The 24,924-nt window shown below is 34.0% G+C and overlaps 1 protein-coding gene across 5 annotated transcripts in view; it reads right to left on the bottom strand.

Moving 5' to 3' along the window:
• Positions 1 to 24,924, bottom strand: part of NRDC (nardilysin convertase) — a 92,006-nt gene that overhangs the window by 34,834 nt on the left and 32,248 nt on the right. For 4 of the 5 annotated variants that reach the window (XM_049700054.1, XM_033435532.2, XM_033435531.2 and 1 more), the window contains 5 exons: positions 11,114 to 11,187; positions 5,669 to 5,764; positions 4,486 to 4,608; positions 2,489 to 2,546; positions 653 to 726 (listed from right to left, as the gene is read on the bottom strand). In XM_049700054.1, the coding sequence (XP_049556011.1) occupies positions 653 to 726; positions 2,489 to 2,546; positions 4,486 to 4,608; positions 5,669 to 5,764; positions 11,114 to 11,187 (425 nt within the window). The remainder of the gene's footprint in view (positions 1 to 652; positions 727 to 2,488; positions 2,547 to 4,485; positions 4,609 to 5,668; positions 5,765 to 11,113; positions 11,188 to 24,924) is intronic. The other variant, XM_033435533.2, reaches the window with a different exon arrangement.

The following is a 24,924-nucleotide window of genomic DNA, read 5'->3' as shown; positions in this document are numbered from 1 at the left end:
TATTCACTATGGGCAAACTGTTAAATAAGTTATAGCATAACCATGCGATGGCTCATTGGGCAGTTATTACAAATATAATATTAAATGAAATAAGCAAGAGATAGAGTGTATATATTTTATAATCTCAACTACATTAAGAAAATATACCTACAGAAACTCAAAAGGAAATCTGCCAAAACCACTTCTCTGGATGGTAAGATTTAAGGGTAACTCCCCCCACCCATTTTTTTTTTTTTATACTAAATCTGCCTTCATTTAACAAAAATTGGTTTTATAATGAAGATAAAAGGAAATTATTTCCAAAGTGTTTTCCCATCCTCTATTTTTCTCTTTTAAAGGCAAAAAAGAGCAGAATATAGATAAAAACAAAATAGGAAAGAAACAAAAAACCAAGAACGAAAGGGAACAAGAAGAAAATAGGGAGAAAGCATGTAACAGACTCAAGTAGCATTAAGGTGCCAAACCAATGAAACTGCTACTAGTTAGTGGCCTGCTATCTGTCACTAGTTGGATTTCCATTGTCTACTCCCTTTCCAATCCAGCTGTACTTTCTGTTGTATTCTCATTTTCAAAGAAAATTGGCAGCCTCAGTTAAGTTTTAGAGAATGTGCTAAAGTTATTTCAAACAGTTTTAAACCTTTGGTTCACGAACCTCTATAAAGTTTGTTAAATGCTGGTGTGTCAAATGGATCCGTTAAATGGCCAAAGTTTGGTTTGGGTAACCCACTGAAAATAAAACAAATACATTAAAATTTAATTGGCAAAAGCCTTTATAAGCAGTATCTTTAGGGATGCCTAAACTGATAGGTTTTTATAGTCTATTCTACATACTCCTGGCTGAAAAGCATTCTAGGCATAAGCGAATAGATGGCAACAAAGCCACAAAATCCTGAACTACACAAACTATTCTTAACCTCAGCCCCAATAACTCAAATACTTTTAAAACTCACAGGAGACAGAAAACAATGAATTGAAGGGACCTCCCCTCCCAATATTTACTGTCTCTATCAGTCCCATCCAACTTCAGTTCTCCTCTTAATACAAAGCCATTTCAGAAAGAAAACTTACACTAGAGATATTTTTTTAATCCAAGAAATATACATGGAGAGATTCTTACATATAAAGTACAATATTAGGCACTGTAGTATTTGAGAAACTTGGACTCTTCCTTCTAGAGGCTTCACACCTGGTTGAATATATTGTAACTAATATTTCTTCTAAAATATGGTCAGTATGAATCAGTATTAATTACCTAGAACACTTTTTAACCCGTCTGATTAAGGAACCAAAGTTCTTAGTGAATAATATGTAAAAGCACTTTTTTTAATTTAAAATTCTTATTAGGAATTGATTGACAAGACCTAATGAATCCGCCTATTCAATATACCTCTGATTTTATTAGTAAAGTTTCACAGTGAAAACACATTTCAATCTGCCATTTGACATTTCCATAGCTAATACTCATTTCTTATCAAAACAAACAAACAAAAACAAATTAAATAACCCCATAACTTTGGCATGGCTTTCATTATCTTAATTAGCATACTTAAAAGTATTGCTAATTATCAACAGAAGTTTACATAAAGCCAAGATAATAATAACCAATCTGTTGTTATTACAAATTATTCCAACATTTTTAAAGCTAATTTTTCTTTCATAAATTTAAAACAAATTGTCCTGGAATGAAGAACTGGAAAGAGTCTAGCTTACTCACCTGATGCAAGAAAAAATAATCTGATTTCATTTAGTTTACTAAAATGCAAACTGCTAAGAGTGGGAAGAGACACTTTGCTTGAGAATTAAATTTTCTGTATTCTTTGCAACAAAAAATGTAACAATAAAGTATCTTTTAAATATTTGTATTATTTTGATGAATTTGAGGTGGACAAAAAAATAGTAGCTTTCTGAACTAGAACCCTACATCCAATTTCTAATAAAAGGCAATTTGATTCAACTACAATATATGCAATAGACTTTTCAGGCAATATGTAAAGTCAGTCATCAACTACGAGATTATTTTGTTTATGGGGAAAAAGCATTCCAAGTTCCAAACAACTGACTTTAAAAAACAAACCTTCAGAACTTAATTTGTTCTGAGGCAGGGGATACGTATATGTATATGCTACCTCTCAATACAATATTTGCTTTCATATCATAATTTCAAGCACTGTACATAGTAACAGAAAAGCTCTGAATAAATGTAAAAGGAGGCACAAATTCTTCAGAGTTACTGCTTACTATAAGTTTATAAGCTTGTAAGTTCTGAACTACAGAAACTATGGGATCTTTGGTTATCTTCGTTTTCCCACTCAAAGGCTGTGCAATCTTGCTAAACTACTTTAGTTCTTAATATAATCACCTGTTTAAAAAAAAATAAACTAAAAGCAAAAACCTCTGGGATTCATACGGGAAGATATGAATCTTTAACTCTTTAACTTTAGCCTCTTTAACTCTATAGGTGTATGATTTATGAAAATAAATGTCTTACTTGTTTGGTATCTGAGAGAAGATTTCAGTCACCCACTTTTCTAAAGTATCCAGTGTTTCTTCGTGGAGAGGGCAGGAAGGAGACAGGGAAAGGCAGTGTTGTTATTAAAGGTAGAAATGCAATTATATTTCTCACAGATCTTTAACTATAAAACAAAGGAATACTTTAGTTTGGGCATCACTTGCCATTCCTTAATCAGTAATAGGAAAAATAATATTTAAGAAAACCTTGAGACACATATAATTTTGTTAAGACTCCTTTATTCTTTCTCCCTGGCAAAGTTAGAAAAAACACACAAGTAGAAAAAAAAGTTTTTGTTTATCATTAGGCTAGAAGAAGGACCAAGAGATAAAAATACATCAATCATCCTCCTACCCCATTCCAAAACTTACTTCCTCTAGGAAGGTTTCTCTTAACTAACCTACACTACCCTTCTCAGCAGCTCATCAGTACTATTATACTCCATTTACTTTACACTTTTTAATTTACACTTGCTGTGGTTTTAATATATGTCTTCTTAGGCTGATATGATTTCTATCTTCTTTTGATTATTTTCTTATATTTCATAAGAAATTCTTCTGAAATTTCTAGTAAAACAGGAGATCTAAATGAAAAAGGAAACCTTTTAGCTTTATCCCAGTGACTCGTTACCATCACTGGATAGTATTTGTTAGTTTCACCAGCTACATGACTTTCACTAATTCTCAAAAGAGATGCCCCAGTATATAAATACAAGATGCAAATTAGACTAATCAAGTTCTGAATTTACTCTATACTATTTATACTGATATTTAACTCTTAAATGATATAATAAATGCTGAAGCTCCGAAATCAACTGACTCTAGATTGGACAAGGTTTTCTAATCAAACACGTGGGGCTTATTTTAGAAATCTGCAACAAGCGTTAATATGCTCATATTTGTTATCACAGAAGAGAATGAAAAAGAATCAATACCTAGTTGAAGAAAGGAGAATCACATTAGGGTGAGAGGATTAGTTTTTCAAAAAGAAATATACAAACTATAAGGTATTGACATATCAAAATGAACAGTTCAGCAAATGACTGACTTTGAAAAACAGCCTAAGGAGATTAAAATATAAAGAAAACAAAAGAAAGGTACTATGATTTCTTTAATGAGAAAAGCTGACACAACATCATTTTCAGTAATGATAAAAGAAGGAAAAGAGTAGAGGTATTGACCAGTATTATTACATTTAAGATACTTCTGCTAGCATCACCATGACAGACTTCAATTAATCATGCCATTTTACTGAACCCTATGTAAGGATGAAAAGACAAACACTGTGCCCTTTAAGAGTTTATGATTAATACAGATTAAATGCAAAACCGGAGATAACAGAGGCAGCAGCCAAATGTGGCTTAAAAGGCCAATTCATGGGACTTCCCAGTGGCGCAGTGGTTAAGAATCTGCCTGCCAATGCAGGGGAAACGGGTTCGAGCCCTGGTCTGGGAAGATCCCACATGCTGAGGAGCAAACTAAGCCCATGTGCCACAACTACTGAGCCCGTGTGCCACAACTACTGAAGCCCATGCACCTAGAGACCATGCTCCACAACAAAGAGAAGCCATCGCAATTAGAAGCCCGCAAACTGCAACGAAGAATCGCCCCCGCTCGCCGCAACCAGAGAAAGCCTGCACACAGCAATGAAGGCCCAACACAGCCAAAATTAAATAAATAAATAAGTTTATTAAAAAAGAAAAAACAATTCATGATCAATCAGTACATTAATACACTCATAGACTAGCCTGGAGTTAAGACCTATGTCTATAAAAGAAAAAACATTTGCCTGAGAATCAGATGATTTTTTGCTTCCCTGAGCTTTGCCTCTTCAAATTCTGATTTTCTTTAGTTCATATTAGGATCAAGCACTAAAGTATTGTAAATTAACAGTGAACTGCAACATTGATACGACAGACAAATCCTAAGAAAGCACTATTTCCAAATAATTTTAAGGGCCATAGTAGACAATATTACCTTTGGATTGAACCACTAAAGTCATGTAATGAGCAGAATAGTAATGCATCCAGAATTCTCTCAATCTAGCATGTGTATCAATATTATTCCTTTTTGGTTCATGTTTGAGAGTCTCAGCATTTCCTATAAAATGATGGAAAAGATTATAGAAATAACTAAGTTTATTAAGTCTCCACACTGACAATGCATCCTTTGCTACTATATTTAACTAATGAAATAACCCAAGTGACTCACAATATTGAAACAGTATATAATAATAAGACAAAAATTCATAAGAAACAATTTCAAAGTATATTTTAACACATAAGGAATTAATCTCTAGTTGGCAATACCTTAACAACAGTAAGTGCCTTAAGCTTCCTTTCTTAATAATTAGTCTACTATTAGGTTTTATCTCTTTATTATTTTAGTAATATTCTGTATAATTCTTAAAAATAAACCACATAAAGCAAGGATGACATACAAAGTGTATATAACTGTACAAACAAGCAAATCATCCTTTGAATGAAGTACCATTTAGATCAACTCATTCCAGATTCTACTCTGTGGTCAAGAGGATTAATATAAGGCTATAATAACTGAATTCTAACACTAAGAAAAAGCCATAATAACTGAAATCTAACACTAAGAAAAAGCCATTATGAAAAACCAGATACCATTTAAACAGCTTAACAATTAAACAAAATTAGGTCACAGCTCAAAAGCTACTAGAGAAATTATTGCTGAATCTCTGTTGATAACTGGAAATGTCAGGTTGGGGAAGAGCACACACTTTATAACCAGATAAACAGAGGTTCAAATCCCATATCCACCACTATCATATTTAAGAAAATTAACTTCTCTGAGCCTGTTCCTTTATCTTTAAATGGAGATTATAATGGTACGAAGCTCATAACATTGTTATGATGATTGAATGGGATAATTCATGTAGTGTTAGCAGAGCATCTGGCACCCAGAAAACATTCACAAAATGTTAGGTGCTATTCCTCATATATCCAATGTTAGAGAACCAAATATAGGCATGCTGAACTACTTTCTATTTGAAAAGCTTCCTACCTACCCTAAAAGGTAAAAGGTACCTAGCTACCCTACCTTTATAACTTTCCATTCTTTATAAACTTTTCATATTCTCAATCTTCCTTAACTAGAAAACATGAAATAGATGAAGTATTTAGTATCTTACCCCAAAAAAATTTCCCCATAGGATGTCCAGGTCTAGCAAGGCTTCCAAACAACATTTCCTTTCTGTTTGCATCAGAGGGTCTTGCAAGTTGATATTCTGTCAGTTTTAAGGAAACACTTTTAATAAAATGAAATTCAGTATCTTGCTTTATTATCTGGAAATTCAAGCTTAAAGAACTGAAAGTAAGGAAGTAACAAAAATTAATTTTATGAATAAAGTATAGTAAGACTGAAGCAGGGAAACCAATGATCTAGGACAAGTTCTATGACTTAACACATTCTCTAACTTTGGGTAGTCAATTCACCTTTCTAGAGATTTTCCCTTATTTTCAAATGAAACAGGCAGTTAATAATCTGAAGGTTATTATTGTGAGAACTAAAGTATTGCCTGCCATATCAGTAAACAAAAGATGTTGCAGCCATCAAGCCATCACATTACAGCCACAGGGACGGTGCGCCCTCAGGAAGCTCAGGATGAGAAAACATGGGATACTGGACCCAGATAGCTGCGGTGCCTATCAAAGGAATGATTTCAGTGAGCCCAGACTCTTGCATCTTCCCGTACATAGAAAAGCGCTAAATTCCTTAACTTGAGATATCTCGGTTTCTTTTATTAACAGTAATCTTCTGATGTTCTGACTACCCGGTCTTTTGTTGCAAAAAAATCCTATATATCCTAGCTCCCCCGCTTGCCTCTTTGGAACAGTTTTCTCAGCGTTATCTGAGATGCTGTGTCCCAGGCTTGAAGTCCTCAGAAAATCCGCCAAATAAAACATAACTCTCAACTTTTAGGTTGTGCATTTTTTTTCAGTCAACAGATGCTATGTCCAAGATCTTACTGATGAAAGTGCCAAGAAAATGTTAAATCAAACTCCTTACTGTCTGGGAACTTTGTCATATATATTGTTTAAATCTCCTCCAAAGCCAACTGTGTTGGTAATAAAGTATTAATGGTTAAAAACAATCACTTTGAAGTCAGAAGTATCTTGTCTAGAATCCAAGTTCTGCCATTTACTAAGCTATACAACCTTGAGAAAGTTATCTAACTTCCCTGATTCTATTTCTCATTTATAGAATGGAGTTACAAGTACCTAGCTCACAGGATTCTTATAAGAATTAAATAAGATATATTCCTTCAACAAATATTTACTGAACATCATGCAGCAGGTACTACTAAAACTAGCTGCTGGAGGCAGAAGGTTCAGAATCAAAGCAGAGGCAAGATATCAGGCTGAAGAGTTAAGAAACAATTTTTGAAAGAGCACTTCTAAGCCTCAGTTTCATTGTATGTCAAATAAGGATAATGGAGGTAATAATCATAACAATGCACATAATAAGTGCTCAATAAATGTTAGCTATTTTGGGGGGGGCTTCCCTTGTGGCGCAGTGGTTGAGAGTCCGCCTGCCGATGCAGGGGACACAGGTTCGTGCCCCGGTCCGGGAAGTTCCCACATGCCGCGGAGCGGCTGGGCCCGTGAGCCATGGCTGTTGAACCTGCGCGTCCGAAGCCTGTGCTCCGCAATGGGAGAGACCACAACAGTGAGAGGCCCACATACCGCAAAAAAAAAAAAAAATGTTAGCTATTTTTTTTAATCATAGGAGTAATGGTAAGGCATTACAAATGTTTAATAAGGAGAGTAACATTATCAGATCTGGACTTCACTAAGTTCATTCTGGTTGTAAATGTGGAAGCAAAAGTATAGACAGGGAAACTGATTAGAGGCCATCACTGTTATACTTGGTAAAGAGAGTGGAAACTAAAGTGGTGACAGAAGAGATGGAAAGAAGCAAAAGTATATTCAATAAAATACTTCAGTTATAAGCCATGAAGTCTAAATCAAAGATGAGACAGTAAAAAATATATACATTTATAATTTCCATACCTGGAAAACATATGTAGTAAAAAAATATATACATAGCTTCAACAGAGTAAATTTTTTAAATCTCTGTAAAAATTATGAAGATATGGCTGTAACACAGAAGAAACAATTCCATTATTAAGGTGACAGGCTGAATAATGGCTGCCAAAGATGGCCACATCTTAATCTCCAAAACCTGTGAATGTGTTACCTTATGTGGTAAAAGGAACTTTGCAGTGTGATTAAATTAAGGATCTTGAGAAGGGGAGATTATCCTGGATTATCTGGGTCCCAATGTAATCATAGGGTCCTTAAAAGAGAGAGGTAAGAGGATCAAAGACAGAAGATATAAAGACAGAAGCAGAAGTCAGATAGCAAAGAAGATTCTACACCCATGGCTCTTCAGATAGTGAAAGGAGCCATAGTCTAGGAAAGTAGGTGGTATCTAGAAGGTGCAAAAGGCAAGGAAACAGATTATCCCTTGGAGGCTCCAAAAGGAATGCAGCCCTGAGGAAATATTTTAGACGTCTGACCTCCAAAAGTTTAAGAAAATAAATTTGTTTTTATTTTAAGCCTGAGTTTCTGGTAATTTGTTACAGCAGCAACAGAAAACTAATGGAGTAGACATATAAACATACCTACAAAAAGTGATTTAGTACCTCCTACAACTGATAAAAATAGAGTATAAATACTGAACACTTAGAGAACACACTCAACCACTTGATTATATAAAAAAAGTCTTTGGCCATATCCTCAGTCTCAATTACTAAGGTACAATATGCAGGCAATTAAACATGCTTATGTAAAAGTATGAACAATCATTAAAATAAAGAGCTAATCATTAAAAATAATTTTTTTCTCTATAATCTTCTTTTAGCAATAAGTTAATCCCATTTTAAAACCTACCCTGTGGACATTTATGAGCTTCTGTGATTAAATGTATTCAAGAAAATTATAAAACACTGAACAGACCTATCTGCATTGTGCAAATAAATGCTTATAAATTTGTGTGTATAACCACTCCACTGAAAGATTAGACCAAAAACAGATTGTCGATGCAGGGCATGGTGATAAAGTAACGAAGGTAAAACAAGATAATAAATTAAAAACTCAGGAAAGAATCTCTTCCATAAGCAGGTGGAGAGGAATAAAGGAAAAAGAAAATGAAAAGATGATTCTACCAGGATAGCTGAACTTCCTTTCAACTCCTCTCACATTGAATGGGCCATCCAAGCATGCAGGCAACTAAAAACATGCGAATGAGATGAGAATGATAGAATAAAGACTATCACATCTGAATAGAAGAAAATAACATCTGATTATTGAGCTTTCAAAAATAGATCTCATTATTTGCAGATATTGATTTTGGAAAAAAGAAAAGCTAAGATGTATGAAAATAATACTGACTTAGACCTGGCCTAGAGCTGTTAACTCTTAATGGTCTGCATACTATACACGTTAACATGTAAAACTGTTAAACATTTTGTGGTTTTAGCCAAGATAAATTTATACTGTGTTCACAATAAATATCAATATCTATCAATGTATAAATATTGAGTCTCCAAATGATCTTGTTGTATGTTCATAGAATCTAAACTTAGCTCTTGTCTTATTTATAATATTCTGATGTCTTATAAATGCAAATAAAAGAATAATATATCATAAACAGTATGCTAAAAAGCAAAACTGGCTAATGAATACTAGTTTATTACACCAGTTAAAATTTAAGACCTCTCCCATCTCCCTAATCTCAAGTAAATCCTTCATACTTAGAAGGTTAAGTAACTAATGATATATACCTAGCTATTTATATCAGATCACAAATTGAAATCTAGGTCTCCTATCATCAAAAACAAACAAAAAAACAGAGCCTTTAGCTTAAGTTCATCTTAAACCAAAACGACTTACTGTATGTGTGTGTGTACATATCATATATCACATATGTATGTATATATATATATATATTTCTGCATAATATTCAAAATATAATAAAACATATTCTGAATTAAACTTGTAAAATTAAATTAGACGTTTAATCTTTCTTTTTTGGCCGCACCGCACAGCTTGCGAGATCTTAGTTTGCCGACCATGGATTGAACGTGGGCCCTGGCAGTAAAGCGCTGAATCCTACCACTGGACTGCCATGGAATTCCCTAGACGTCTAACCTTTTTTTTTTTTTTTTTTCAGTACGCGGGCCTCTCACTGTTGTGGACTCTCCCGTTGCGGAGCACAGGCTCCGGCTGCGCAGGCTCAGCGGCCATGGCTCACGGGCCCAGCCGCTCCGCGGCATGTGGGATCTTCCCGGACCAGGGCACGAACGCATGTCCCCTGCATCGGCAGGCAGACTCTTAACCACTGCGCCACCAGGGAAGCCCCGTCTAACCTTTTAAATGCCAATTTCGACCCACTCTAGAAACTGTATAAAGAAAAACACACTTGAAGGAATTAAAGACACAGAATATAGTTCCTAGGTCCCAAAAAGTAGGGAAGGCTTTTGGAGTTTTCCTTAGTTATTTTGGTTTTTTATGTATTCAACAAATACTTATCTGGGCCTATGAAAAAACAGACACTGTGGGTAGGCAAGTAACAAAAATGAAGAAAATAAATCCTTGATTATAAGGAGGTACTAGAACCAGGAGGAATCTAACTCCATTCCACCCTCTTTTACAAATAAATTGAGGGCCACAGTTAGTGACATTTCTATAAGTAAAACACAAGTTTGCTGACTTCAACACAGTTCTTTCCAGCCATCTGCAGTTTATTCAGCCTAATGAATGCAATGTGATTATTAGAACTAGACAATCAAGCCAAGAGGGAAAATGCTACAAAGAGAACTAGTACAGAGACCTGGCCTCTTCAGCTATGCAAGCCAAGCCTAACCTATGTGAACTAGAAATCCCCCCAAGTCTACTGTTACATGTTTCTAATACTAAAATGAGGAAGCAGGGTTAATCTGCAGTGGTGCTATTTACTGGTACTTTGTAATTAAGGGATATGTGCAGCACAGTTCTCTAATGAACCTGCACCCTATAGAGACACACAGCCTTCCTTACGGTCTTCAGTATTTAAATCACAAAGATAAGAAAAACTGTCAAAAAGTAAAATTAAACGCATTTCCTGTTCAGTTTAGTTTCTTCATCCATAAACATACCACGATTGTTTTCAGAACTACAGAAACTCAACCCACAAAGCACTGACACACAGAGGCAACAAAAAATAAGCTATTTAAATATCAGGATGGTGCTTAAAATAAAGTCTCAGAGAAAATGCCTCTTCATACAAAAAGAGTATGTGAACTTTTAAAGTTTTAACACCCAGTATTAGCTTTAAGAATCAGGCTCTTATCCTGCAAAAGGTCAGTCACTGTGGTAAAACCCTCAAAAAACAAAGGCTGAAAAATCGAAAATCTACCATTCTTTGACTTATTTCAAATATATACTGAATTAGACATTTAATGGCTTCAAAAATAAACATGACATATCTATTTTAACTTAGCCCTTTATAATATAAAGAGTGACAAAAAATAGTAAATGTGCTAAACGACTGGATCAATGAAGGAAAAAGCAGCAAGACATAAAGCACTTACCACTATCAACAGCTTCAACTTCCCGGTCAATTGCATCTCTGATCATTAGTGGATGGATGAAGAATTGGGCCCATCTGAAAAAAAAAAAAAAAAAAAAACTGTTTGGTAAAAGCTTTTCATCAGTCAACATCTACTTTTTTAATTAAGAAGCTTTACTAAGATGGAGATTTAGTTCATAATCATGCATATAAAACCTAAACAATACACAGCATTTCTAGATTTTAAAGTCTACAAACTACCTTTTTTCTATTATGAAATATAATACCCATACAGAAAAGTATTATATATAAAACATGGGCATATAGACTATAAGGTAAACACCTGAGTGGCCACCACTCAGATCAAGAAATAGACCACTGTCAGAACTCTAGAAGAACCCAGCACCCACCTTATCCTCAGAGTTAATATCATGAATGTTACGGGTATCACTTCTCTGCTTTTCTTGATAGTTTTACCACATATATATGTATTTCTAGGCTGGTGTTTCTTGATCTTTTTTTTTTTTCCATTATCAACCCTAAGTAGCCTTTTCAGAAATTTTCTTCTTATCACTCCCCTATGACATTTTTACCCACATATACAATCTGTTTACATATTTTATGTGTATCTGTGATTTTATAAATAAAAAGTATCTGAGGCCTACTTTTTTTAACTTTTTAAGTTAAATTTTTTTTTAATTAATTTATTTATTTTTGGCCGCGTCGGGTCTTCGGTGCTGCACGTGGGCTTTCTCTAGTTGCGGCGAGCGGGGTCTACTCTTCATTGCGATGCACGGGCTTCTCATTGCAGTGGCTTCTCTTGTTGCGGAGCACGGGCTCTAGGTGCACGGGCTTCAGTAGTTGTGACACACGGGCTCAGGAGTTGTGGCTCGCTGACTCTAGAGCACAGGTTCAGTACTTGTGGTGCACAGGCTTAGTTGCTCCACAGAATGTGGGATCCTCTCAGACTAGGGATTGAACCTGTGTCCCCCGCATTGGCAGGCGGATTCTTAACCACTGCACCACCAGGGAAATCCCAAGTTAAAATTTTAAAGGCTATTAGTATTTCACTTAATTTTATAACTGTATTTGCTGTTTAATGTAATATATTCCTTATATAAATTGTGATGATCAAATTACATATGCAAATTAACAATTTATATAATAACAGCAATGCAATCAAGTTTTTAAAAAATTAAACTCATTTTTCCAACAAAACACATTGAAAAAATTAATTTCCTACAATATTTAATAAACTTTGAACTTTTGCTTGCTCTGAGAAGAAACTTTTAATTTAATTAGCTACTAGATACTCATTAAAATATTACTGACATTTTTTTCTTGTCGGTACTTAGTATAACTAACGAAGGAAATAAATAATAAAAGGAACTAAATAATGAAGGAACTAAATAATAAAACAGAATATTTTTATTTAATTCTAAAAATCAAAGTCACACACAAAAGCAGAGAGAGGATCAAACATAACATCCACAAGGCAGCCAATGGCAACCAACTGACACACACAGACCACCTCTAGTGATGACTTCAAGATCAGTCATTTGAAAGTCCTCCAATCATCTATCCACCACAATTTTGTACCCCTGACCTTGCAGACACTCTGCATATCTTCCACAAAGTCAATGTCAGAGTAAATGGTGCTCAGGTGATATTTGAGAAAACTCAAAAAGAAATCAAACACTAAGATTTTGCAGGTAGGGTTAAGCTTTGGAGGGCCACAAACCATTATAATATCAAATGTTTTTTCACCTTCAAGACCAATTTTTGCCACCAAAAGAAACAGTATGAACCCTGCCAAGAATGCATGTTCTAGACAATATAGGTTCATTTTGAACTTCATATAAATGGATATATAGTGATTTATTTAACTCAACACTCTTTTTAGTAGTCATTCATGATGCTACATGTGGCTGTGGATCATTTATTTTCATTGCAGTAGAATATTCCACTGCATGAATTTATTCATCCATTCTACTGCTGGTGGACATTTGGGCTGGTTCTGGGTTTGAACCATTACAAACAATGCTGCCATAAACATTCTTATAAATATGTACCACGGCACATGTGCACAAGTTTGTCTAAATATATATCTGAGAAAGGAACTCCTAGGTAATAGTATATGCATCATATGTTCTACATCACTAGGTAATAATCAAACTTTTCCAAAGTGATTGTGCCCATCTACACTTGCATCAGATCATCCTCCAATCCTCTACAACATCACCCTCACTTGGTATTGTCAGACTAAAATTTTCTGCAACTTTTAGGAGGATAGTTAAATCTCATAATGGTTTTAATTTACATTTTCCTGATTGAACATTTCATATATTTATTAATAATCTGAATTTCTTATCTTGTAAAATGCCTGGTTAAGGGTTTTTTCTATTGGGTTGTATTTTTCTTATTGATCATAATAATATATATATAATTATCCATTTATATGATATTATCATATATAAATTATGTTACATACAATTACATATATAATCTAATAATTAAATCTCTGGTAGTTATTCTAAATATAAGTCCTCTGTTAGTTACATGTGTTGCAAATATATTCTCCCACTTTATACTTGCTTTTTTCATGCTCTATGTTATCTTTAGATGAACATAACGTACTATCATTTTTCTTTATGTTTTGTTTTTGCATCTTGTTTGATAATCCTTACCTAAGGCTAAAGTCAAGCTTACCTATAAAACTTTTAATTGTACTTTTCACTTTTTGGTCTATAATCCACATAGAATTGATTTTTTTGTGCATGTTGTGAGATAGGGAGTCAATTTTGGTTTTGCCTTTATAGAAGCCCAACTGTCTCGGCATCATTTTTTTAAAAAGCCCTTTCACCACTGCTCCATAATGCTCCTATCAAAAATGAAGTGTCCACATATGTGTTGGTCTATTTCCATTCCAAGAAATATCCTGTTCCATCATCTCTTTGTCTAGCCCTCTGCTAACACCCTAATGTCCTAATTACAAAACAAATCTTAATATCTAGTAGGTCAAGTCCTGCTACCTTGTTATTTTTCCAATTCAAAAGTATCTTGTCTATACTTAGCCCTCTGCATTTCCTTATAAATCTTAGAGTTAGCTTGTCTATTTAAGACTAAGTAAATCTTCTGAGATTATGGTTGCGATATCACTGAATCTGTACATTAAATAGGAAGATTAATGTCACTAAAAGAAAAAAAAGGCTTCAGGGAATTCCCTGGTGGTCCAGCGGTTAGGACTCCGCAGCTTCCAATGCAGGGAGCACAGGTTCGATCCCTGGTTGGGGAACTAGGATCCTGCATGCCGTGCAGCATGGCCAAAATCAAAACAAAACAAAAAAACAAGGCTTCAAATCCATGAATAGTATTTCTCTCAATTTATTTAGGTCTTTTTAAATATCTCACAATAAGGTTTTAATATATTCTCCATGAAGAGGTCTTACACATAATTTTTGGGATGATTCTTGAGTGTCTGATTATTTGTGTAGCTTTTATAAACTTTTTTTAAATTTTAATTTCTAACTGTTGCTGATACATAGAAGTTGTACTTTTATATGTTAAACATAGTATCATTTTTATCATTTTTAATTTTTGCATATCAAGCTATCTCACTAAATTCTGTTAATGTTACTAATTTTTATATGTAGAAGATTTTAGATTTTCTATGTTCACAATCATATCATATGCTTTGACAGTTGTGTATTTTGCTTATTTTTCTTTCTTGCCTAATATAATAGAATGATGAACAGAAGCGATAACAACCCGTATCTCTGTCTTGTTCCTGATCTCAACTTGGAATCTTTCAAGGTTTCACCATTAAATATAAGGTCTGGTTTAAACTATCAAATATCATATTGAGAAAGCTGCCTTATACTCTATTTGCTAAGAGCATCTTTGTGAATAGATACTGAATTTCACCATGTGATATTTTTCTACATATACTGAGACATGGTTTTTCTCCTTCAATCTGACAATGCGATGAACAGCACTGATTTTCTGTTAACCCTACCTCATATTTCTAAGATGACCCCAACTCAGTACTGCTATATCAGCCTTTTTGTGAATCTGGTCTATATTTTTTCTTATATTATACTTTCTTAAATCAAGGTCATGCTACCTTCATAAATGAGGGAGGAATTATTTCTTCCTTCAATTTTTTGTACAACTCTAAACAAGTTTATTTTTGAGAAGTTTTTATTACTAATTTTTTTAATGATTATAAGAGTATGAAAACTTTTAAATTATAATTTCTCTTATGTGGGTTTTAAATAATATTACTAAGAATTTGTGAACGCCATCTAGTTTTTTCATTTACTGGAATAGGTTGTTCAAAATACCTTATTGTATTTTCAATATCTGCCAATATGTCTTAATTCTTTTCCATTCCTGATATTTGCACATACTCTTCTTTTTCCCTGACCAGTCTCATGAAATGTTTACCTATTTTGTCAGTTTTTTCAAACCAACATTCAGCTTTCTTGAAACTACCATATGTATATTGTTTCTATTGAGGAATAATTCACATACCACAAAATGCCCTTTTGAAGTACATAATTAAAGGGATTTTACTACATTCACAGAATTGTGTAAACATTACCACTGTCTAATTTCAGAAATTTTTCATTAACCCAAAAATAAACTCTGTACCCATTAACGGTCATTCCCCATTTCCTCATCCCTCCAGCCCCTGGCAAGCACTAATCTGCTTTTGGTCTCTATGGATTTGCCTATTTTGGACATTTCATATAAATGGAATCATACACTATGGGGCTTTCTGCATCTGGCCTCTTTCTCTTAGCATAACGTTTTCAAGATTCATTCATGTTGTATTACTTACCAGGACTTCATTCCCTTCTTATTGCCAAGTAATATTCCTTTGTATGGATGTGCTACATTGTTTATCCATTCATCAGTGGATTGACATTTAGGTTGTTTCCACTTTTGACCTATTATATATAACACTGCTACTAACACTCATGTAGAAGTTTTTGTGTAGATATATGTTTTCAATTCTGTAGAGTATGTATACTAAGAGTGGAACTTTTGGGTCATATGGTAACTCTATGTTTAACTTTTGAGGAAGTTTTCTAACTACATTTTCTAACACAGCTGAACCACCAGCAATGTACGAAAGTTCCAATTTATCCACACATTCACCAATAATTGTAAATGTTCTTCTTTTCAAAGTGGTATCTCATTGAAGTTTTTTTTTCTAATTGAAGTATAGTTGATTTACAATGTTGATTTCTGCATACAGCACAGTGACTCAGTTATACATATTCTTTTCCATTCTGATTTATCACAGGATATTGAACATAGTTCCCTGTGCTATAAAGTAGGACCTTGTTGTTTATTCATTCTATGTATACTAGTTTGCATTTGATAATCCCAAACTCCCAATCCTTCCCTCCCCCACCCTCCTACCCCTTGGCAACCACAAGTCTGTTCTCTATGTCTGTGAGTCTGTTTCTGTTTCGTAGATATGTTCATTTGTGTACTATTTTAGATTCCACATATAAGTGATATCACATGGTATTTGTCTTTCTCTTTCTTACTTCACTTAGTAATGATATTGCTGCAAATGGCATTGTTTCATTCTTTTTTATGGCTGAGTAATATTCCATTGTATATACATACCACATCTTCTTTATCCATTCATCTGTAGATGGACATTTAGGTTGCTTCCATGTCTTGGCTATCGTAAACAGTGCTGCTATCAACACTGGGGTGCATGTATCTTTTCAAATTAGTTTTTGTCTTTTCCGGATATATGCCCAGGAGTGGGATTGCTGGATCATATGGTAACTCTATTTTTAGCTTTTTTTTTTTTTTTTCTATTTTTAGTTTTTTGAGGAACTGCCATAATGTTTTCCATAGTTGGTGGGAATTTATATTCCCACCAACAGTGTAAGAGGGTTCCCTTTTCTCCATACCTCTCCAACATTTATTATTTGTTGACTTTTTAATGATGGCTATTCTGACCAGTGTGAGGTGGTATCCCATTGTAGTTTTGACTTTCATTTTCCTAGTGACTAAGATGTTGAGCATATTTTCATGTGCTTATTGGCCACCTGAATATTTTCTTTGGAGAAATGTCTTATTCAAATCGTTTGCCCATTTTAAAACTGGGTTATTTGTTTTCTTACTGTTGAAACTAAAAGTTTTATATATATTCTGGATACTAGCACCTTAGCAGATAGATGATTTGTAAGTATTTTCTTCCATTCTGTGAGTTGTCTTTTCACTTTCTTCATAGGACCCGTTAAAGCAAAAAAGTGTTTAATTTCAGTGGAGTCCAGTTTATCTAGTTTTTCCTTTGTTGCTTCTGCTTTTGATGTCATACCTGAAAAACTATTGCCAAGTCCAAGGTTACGAAGATTTATGCCTATGTTCTCTTTAGAGTTTTATAGTTTTTGCTCTTACACCTAAGCATATGTCTCAATTTGTTAATATTTATATATGGTATGAACAAAGGATCCAACGTCATTCTTTTGCATGTGGATATCCAGTTGTCACAGTAGCATTTGTTGAAAAACTATTCTTTCCCATTGAATTGCCTTGGCACCCTTGCAACTGACAATAAATGTAATGGTTTATTTCTGGAGCCTCAATTCTATTCCACTGAAGTATATGTCTATTCTTATGCCAGTACCATGTTGCCTTGATTACTGTAGATTTGAGTAAGTTTTGAAACTGGGAATATGAGTCCTTTAACTTTGTTCTTTTTCAAGATAATTTTGGCTATTCTTGGTCTCTTCCTTTCCATATGAATTTTAGAATCAGCTCATCAATTTCTTCAAAAAAGCTGAAATTTTGATAAGGACTAAATTGAATCTGTAGACCAATTTGGGATGTATTGTCATCTTAACAATATTAAGCCTTGTAATCTATGAACATGGGATGGCTTTCTATTAATTTAATTTGTTCTTTAATTTCTTTCAAAAAAATTTTTGTGGCTTTCCACAAACAACTCTTGCACCTCTTTTGTTAAATTTATTCCTAAGTATTTTATTCTTTTTAATGCTATTGTACAAGGAATTTTCTCTTAATTTCATTTTTGTATTTTTCATTGCTAGTGTATAAAAATACAACTGATTTTTGTACAATGATCTTGATCCTGCAACCTTGTTGAACTTGCTATTAGCTCTAATAGTTCATTTGTGGACTCTGTAGGATTATCCATATACAATGAGTTCCTATTATTTGTGGTAGTTATGTTTTCTAAAGTTGTCATGACTGCTGAATTAGCGAGTATTGAATGACTGTCCTAGGAGTAATACACATACACAGATTATGATCTTAAATCCTAAAGGTATCTCATTCTAGTTGATTCTCTTTTATTTCACAAAAGAGAAAATGAGGTTCAGAAGTGTTAAGGAAACTGCCTGAGGCCACTTCCCCAGTGGGTACCAGAGTTGGGACTCAAACTCCATAGAACTGGCTCCAGAGCCAGAGCTTCTCTTACTATATTGTACTGTCCCTTATCCTCTGGTCATTTCTGTATGAAAGCTGAAACAAAAAGGTAGAGTGTTGCCTTTTCAACCTCAGCTGAGAAGGTGTGTGTCAGGCAACTCAAATTTTTCACAACAATTTTCAAATTTTTTCCCAAATTTTTCACATGTCCATGAATGACTAGAAAAGCACTGCAAGTATTCATTTTGGAGTTACAAATAAATTTTAGTGAGTAGGTGAATTCTCCACAAATAATGAGAATCATCTGTACAAGATTATGCCATCTGCAAATAGAGATAGTTTGACTTCTTTTCGAATCTGCATGATTTTATTTCATTTTCATGTCTAACTGCTCTAGCTAAAACCTCCACTTCAATGTTGAATAGAGGTGGACAGTGCTGATATCTTGATCCTAATCTTTGGGGAAATGCTTTCAACCTTTCACCATTAAGTATGATGTTAGTTGTGGGTTATTCAGATACCCTTTATCAGGTTGAGGAAGTTCCCTTTTATTCCTAGTTTATCAAGTGTTTTATAATGAGAGGGTGCTAGATTCTGTTACATGTTTTTTCTGTTTATATTGAGATGAATTTTGGAATGTGTTTTTGTCCTTTCTTCTATTAATATGGCATATTATGTTGATTGGGTTTTGTATGGTGAACTAACCTCGCAATCCTGGGATAAATCCCACCTGGATTGTGCATAATCCTTTTTATATGTTGCTGGATTCAGTTTTGTGGTTTTGTTGAGGATTTCTGCATCTCTATTCATAACAGATACTAGTCTGTAGTTTTCTTGTGCAATGATTGTCTAGTTTTGATATCAAAGTAATACCGGCTTCATAGAATGATTTAGGAAGTGTCCCTCCTCTTCTATATTTTGGAAGAATTTATGAAGCATTAGTGTTAATTCTTTAAATGTTTGGTAGAATTCACCAGTGAAGTCACCTGGGTCTATACTTTTCATTTGGTAAATTCTTGATTACTCATCCAATCTCTCATTACAGGTCTATGCAGATTTTCTGTCTTCTTAAGTCAGTTTCAATAGTTTTGTCTTTCTAGAAATTTGTCCATTTCGTCTCAGTTATCTATTTGTTGGCATAAAATAGTTCATAATATTCTATTATACTCTTTTTTATTTTGGTTAAGATCATACTAATGTTCACTCTTTCATTCCTCATTTTAATAATCTGAGCCTTCCTTTTTCTTGGTTAGTCTAGCCGAAAGTTTGTCAATTTTGTTCATCTTTTCAAATAACCAACTGTTGGTTTTATCTTCTATTGTTTTTCTATTCCCTATTTATTTCCACTCAAATTTTTATTATGTCCTTCCTTCTGCTTACTTGGGTTTAGATTGCTCTTCTTTGCCTTGTTAATTAAGATGGAAGTTTAGGGTCACTTGAGATCTTTTTTAATGGAGGTGTTTACAGTTATAAATTTCCCTCTGAGCACTGGTTTTGATGCATCCCATAATTTTTGTATGTTGTTTTCATTTTCATTAGTCTCTATTTTTTAAATTTCCCTTGTGATTTCTTTTTTGATCCATTGATTATTTAGGGTAAGGTTGTTTAATTTCTACAGATTCGTGAAATTTCCCAGATTTCCTTCTGTTACTGATTTCTGATTTCATTACATTATAGCTAGAAAACATACTCTGTATAATTTCATCCTTTCAAATTTACTAGGAATAAATTTATTTTATGACCTAATATATATCTATGCTGGAGAAAAATACATGCTGCACTTAAGAAGAATGTGTATTTTGCTGATTTGGGGTGAAGTGTTCTGCAGATGTCTAGTTAGTTTATACTCTTGTTCATGTCTTCTGTTTCTTGTTGATCTACCTAGTTTGTTCTATCCTTTATTGAAAGTGGGATATTTACATTTGCAACTATTATTATTTGTGTATTTTTCCCCTCAATTCTGTCAGTTTTTGCTTTATGTATTTTGAGGTTCCTTTGAAAGATGAACTTATGTTTATAACTGTTATACCTTCTTGATGAACTGACCCTTTTATCATTACAAAATTCCCTTGTCTCTAGTAAAAAGTTTCATCTTAAAGTCTTATTTTGTCAGATATTAGTTCAATCACTCCAGCTCCCTTTTAATTACTATTTGTATGTATATCTTTTTTCATCTTCTTATTGCCAACCTATTGGTGTATTTTAATCTAAAGTGTGTCTCTTACAGACAGCATTTATAGCTGACGCATGTTTCTTTCCCCAGTCTGCCAGTACCTTGTCTTTTAATTGAAATGCTTAACCTGTTTACACTTAACTTAATTACTGATAAGACAGGATTTATATCTTCCTTTGCTATCTGTTTACTGTAAGTCTTATGTCTTTTTTCCCCTCTATTCCTCCATTGCTGACTTCTTTTTGTTAAAATAGATATTTTCTAGAGTACCATTTAAATTCCCTTGCCATTTCTTTTACTATATTTTTTGAGTTATTTTCTTAACTAACATCTTAACTTATAACAATCTATTTTGAATTAATACCAACTTAACTTCAGTAGTATACAAAAACTTCGCTCCCATATACCTGTTCTCTCTCCCTTCCTTTGTGTTATTATTGCCATACAAATGATGTCTTTATACATTACATGCCTATCAACACAGATTTATAATTTTTGCTTTATACAGTTATCTTTTAAATCAGATAGGAAAAAATTACAAAAAGTATATTTATACTTTCTTTTATATTTACCTATATAGTTAGCTTTACCAGTATGCTTTATTTCTTCATGTGGATTTGAGCGTCCTTTCATTGCAGTCTGAAGGACTCCATCCATCTAGTATGTCATATAGAGAAGATCTGCTAATGACAAACTTAAAACTTGGTTTTTAACTCATCTGAGATTGTCTTAATTTCTCCATTTAGAAGGATATTTTTGCTGGATATAAAATACGTGGTTTGTAGTCTTTTTCTTTCAGCACTTTGAATGTGTCATACCATTGCCTTCTTGCCTCCATGATTTCTGATGAGAAAGCACCTGTTTACCTTACTGAGATTAACTTTTATGAAAAAAGCTGCTCTTCTCTTGCGACTTTCAATATTCTTTTTACATTTGGCTTCTGACAGCTTGATTATAATGTGTCTTATTGTGAATGTCATTGTTGTGAATACCACTGTGTTTATCCTTCTGGAAATCCTTGAGTTGCTTGAACATGTAGATTTTGGTCTTTTATCAAATTTGGAAAGAGTTTGGCTATTATACCTTCAAGAATACTTTCTACCCTTTTCTCATTTCCTTTTGGAACGCCTATGCATGTTAGTATGCTTGATGGTGTCCCACAGATCTCTGAGGCTCTGTTTATTTTTCTTCATTCCTTTTCTTTATTTCTGTTCCTCAGACTGGACAATCCCAACTAACCTTTCTTCAAGTTTGTTTACTCTTTCCTCAGCTAACTCAAATCTTCTGTTGAGCCCTTCTAGTTAATTTTTCATTTGAGTTGTACTTCTCAACTCCAGAATTTCTATTTGGTTCTATTTAATAATTTGTATCTCTTTATTGATGTTCTCTATTTAGTAAGACATCATTCTCATATTTTCCTTTAGTTCTTAGACAGTTTTCTTTAGCTCTTTGAACATAATTAAAATAGGTGATTTAGGGTAAAGAAGATGTGGCACATATATACAATGGAATATTACTCAGCCATAAAAAGAAATGAAATTGAGTTATTTGTAGTGAGGTGGATGGATCTAGAGTCTGTCATACACAGTGAAGTCAGAAAGAGAAAAACAAATACCATATGCTAACACATATATATGGAATCTAAAAAAAAAAAATGTTTCTGAAGAACCTATGGGCAGGACAGGAATAAAGACGCAGATCTAGAGAATGGACTTGAGGACACGGGGAGGGGGAAGGGTAAGTGGGGACGAAGTAAGAAAGTGGCATGGACTTATATATACTACCAAATGTAAAATAGCTAGTGGGAAGCAGCCACATAGCACAGGGAAATCAGATTAGTGCTTTGTGACCACCTAGAGGGGTGGGATAGGGAGGGTGGGAGGGAGATGCAAGAGGGAGGAGATATGGGGATATGTGTATATGTATAGCTGATTCACTTTGTTATAAAGCAGAAACTAACACACCACTGTAAAGCAATTATACTCCAATAAAGATGTTAAAAAAAAAAAAAAGGTGATTTAAAGTTTTTGCCTAGTAACTCCAGAATCTGGGCCTTCTTAGGGACAGTTTCTATTGACTACTGTTTTTCTGGTGTTCAGCCATACTTTCTGCATCCCTCGTAACTTTCTGTTGAAAACAACATTTTAAATAATATAATGTGGCAACTCCGTAAATCAAGATTCTCCTCCCTCCTCAGGGTTTGTTATTATTGCTGTTTGCTGTTCTTACTGTTTATATATTTAGTACCTTTCTTAAACTAATTCTGTAAACTCCATATTCTTTGGCAAGTACAACCACTGCTTGGTTAGCTTAGTGATAATCTTTGGTTGAGGAGAGATTTCATTAAATGCCTTGCCAAGGGGTTGTCTGTGCATATTGGGGGATGCTTTCAACATTCAGTCAGGCAGTTTACAACTCTGCCTTAGCCATCACATCCTGCTTGCCCAGAGACTCAAGGTCAACCATGGTGACAGCTTAAGGCATTCTTAGGTCTTTCTTGAGCAGGCACACAGCCCTGGACATGACACAGCTATATGCACATATGTGACCTTCAAAATTTCCAGGAATATACTGGAGCTTTTCAAAGCCCCTTAGGATATCTCATTTTCCAGTTTTTCCTTTTAAGCTTTTTGAATAGCCTATTTGTTTGCCCCAACTGTTATCCACTGCCTCAGGTAGTCATAAAGGTAAACAACTTCCATCCAAATGTTTTCAACAAATGCCTCCAGAGAAAGATTTCTGCAAATGGGTGAGCTCCCAGTCAGGCCAAATACATAAAAATCCATGAATGGTGGTTCCCAGGAAATTACCAGACAGGTCAAATAATAAAGATTCTCCAGAATGATGTTTTTAGAGAGCTCTAAATCCATCCAGCCCCCTTCAGTGGCTGCTAGACTGCTGTTTTTTACTGAGATTGTGGGACCTCTTTGTTTTCGAGACTACTGTAGAGCTGGGTAGAGGGCAATGGAAATAGGGCAAGTTAAAATGCCACAAAACTCACTGTTCTTAGTAAGATTTAGTCACTCACTTGAATGAATACTCCTTGGATTGTTGCAAGCTTTTGGTTATTTCCAGAGTTCTGAAAAAGTTGATTTTGACAATTTTTGGCAATGTTCTCATTGCTTTTATAGAGGAGGGGCTTTTTGGAGGTCCTATTTCACCATTCTTCTGAGGTCAGTCTGCTTTTTATTTCATTTATTTTCATCACTTCTTTCTTCTTTCTTTGGGCATACTTTGCTGGTCTTACTCAGACTTCCTGAGATTGATCAGCTCATTAATTTTAAGCCATTCTTCTTTTCTAGCATATACATTTAAGATTATATATTTCCCTCTAAGTACTACTATAGCTGCATCCCACAACTTTTGTTCTATAATATTTTTATAATTCAGTATAAAATACTTTCTAATTTCTGATATGCTTTCGTCTTTTACCCAGGTGTTTCTTAGAAATATATTTAATTTCCAAACATAAGGCAATGTTCTAGTCGGCTTTCTGCTTCTGATTTCTAGCTAAAATTTAACTGTACACTGTGTTCAGAAGACATAATTAATATGGTTTCAATGCTTTGAAATTTGAGACTGAACTTGTGGCTTAAAATAGGGTCAACTGAAAAAATTTTGTAGTTGGAAAGTGTTAATTAGGCATTCTGTATACATCTATGAAAAAAAGTGGTAATCCTTTTGTTATAATCTTCTACATCCTTATTGATTTTACGGTTGTTCTATCAATTACTGAGAAAGGGGTGTTAAATCTCCCACTGCAGTTGGTTACTTGTTCATTGGTCTTTATATATGATTTACTGTGAGGCTATGTTAGTAGATGTGTTCAAACTGGAAATAATTATGTCTTCCTAGTTAAGTTTTATCAATATGAAGTGAGCCTTTTGAGCAACAGTAATATTTTTTCCAAGCCTTACATCTAAGTCTTGAAAACTATTTGATTGGGTTTTTAAAAATCCAGTCTGACAATGTTTAATTGGAAATTAATCCACTTACATTTAATGAGAATTACTGTTATATATGGATCAACATCTACCTCCATCCTACTTTGTACTGCTTCTCCCACTTGTTCTGTCTCTCCTACTACTTTTTTTTCTTTGAATTTATTATTAAAAAGAATTATTCCAAATGTTTTCCCTGTACTGGTTTGGAATTTTTACGCTCAAATTGTGTTCTTTTAGAAGTTACCCTTGAAAATATTACACGTATCCTTTTAACTTATCAATGTCTAACGTTAATCA

The sequence above is a fragment of the Orcinus orca genome, chromosome 1 (assembly GCF_937001465.1).
Source record: "Orcinus orca chromosome 1, mOrcOrc1.1, whole genome shotgun sequence".
NCBI lineage: Eukaryota > Metazoa > Chordata > Mammalia > Artiodactyla > Delphinidae > Orcinus > Orcinus orca.
Note: the sequence above shows the minus strand (reverse complement) of the source record. Positions and strands in the feature narration are given on the sequence as shown.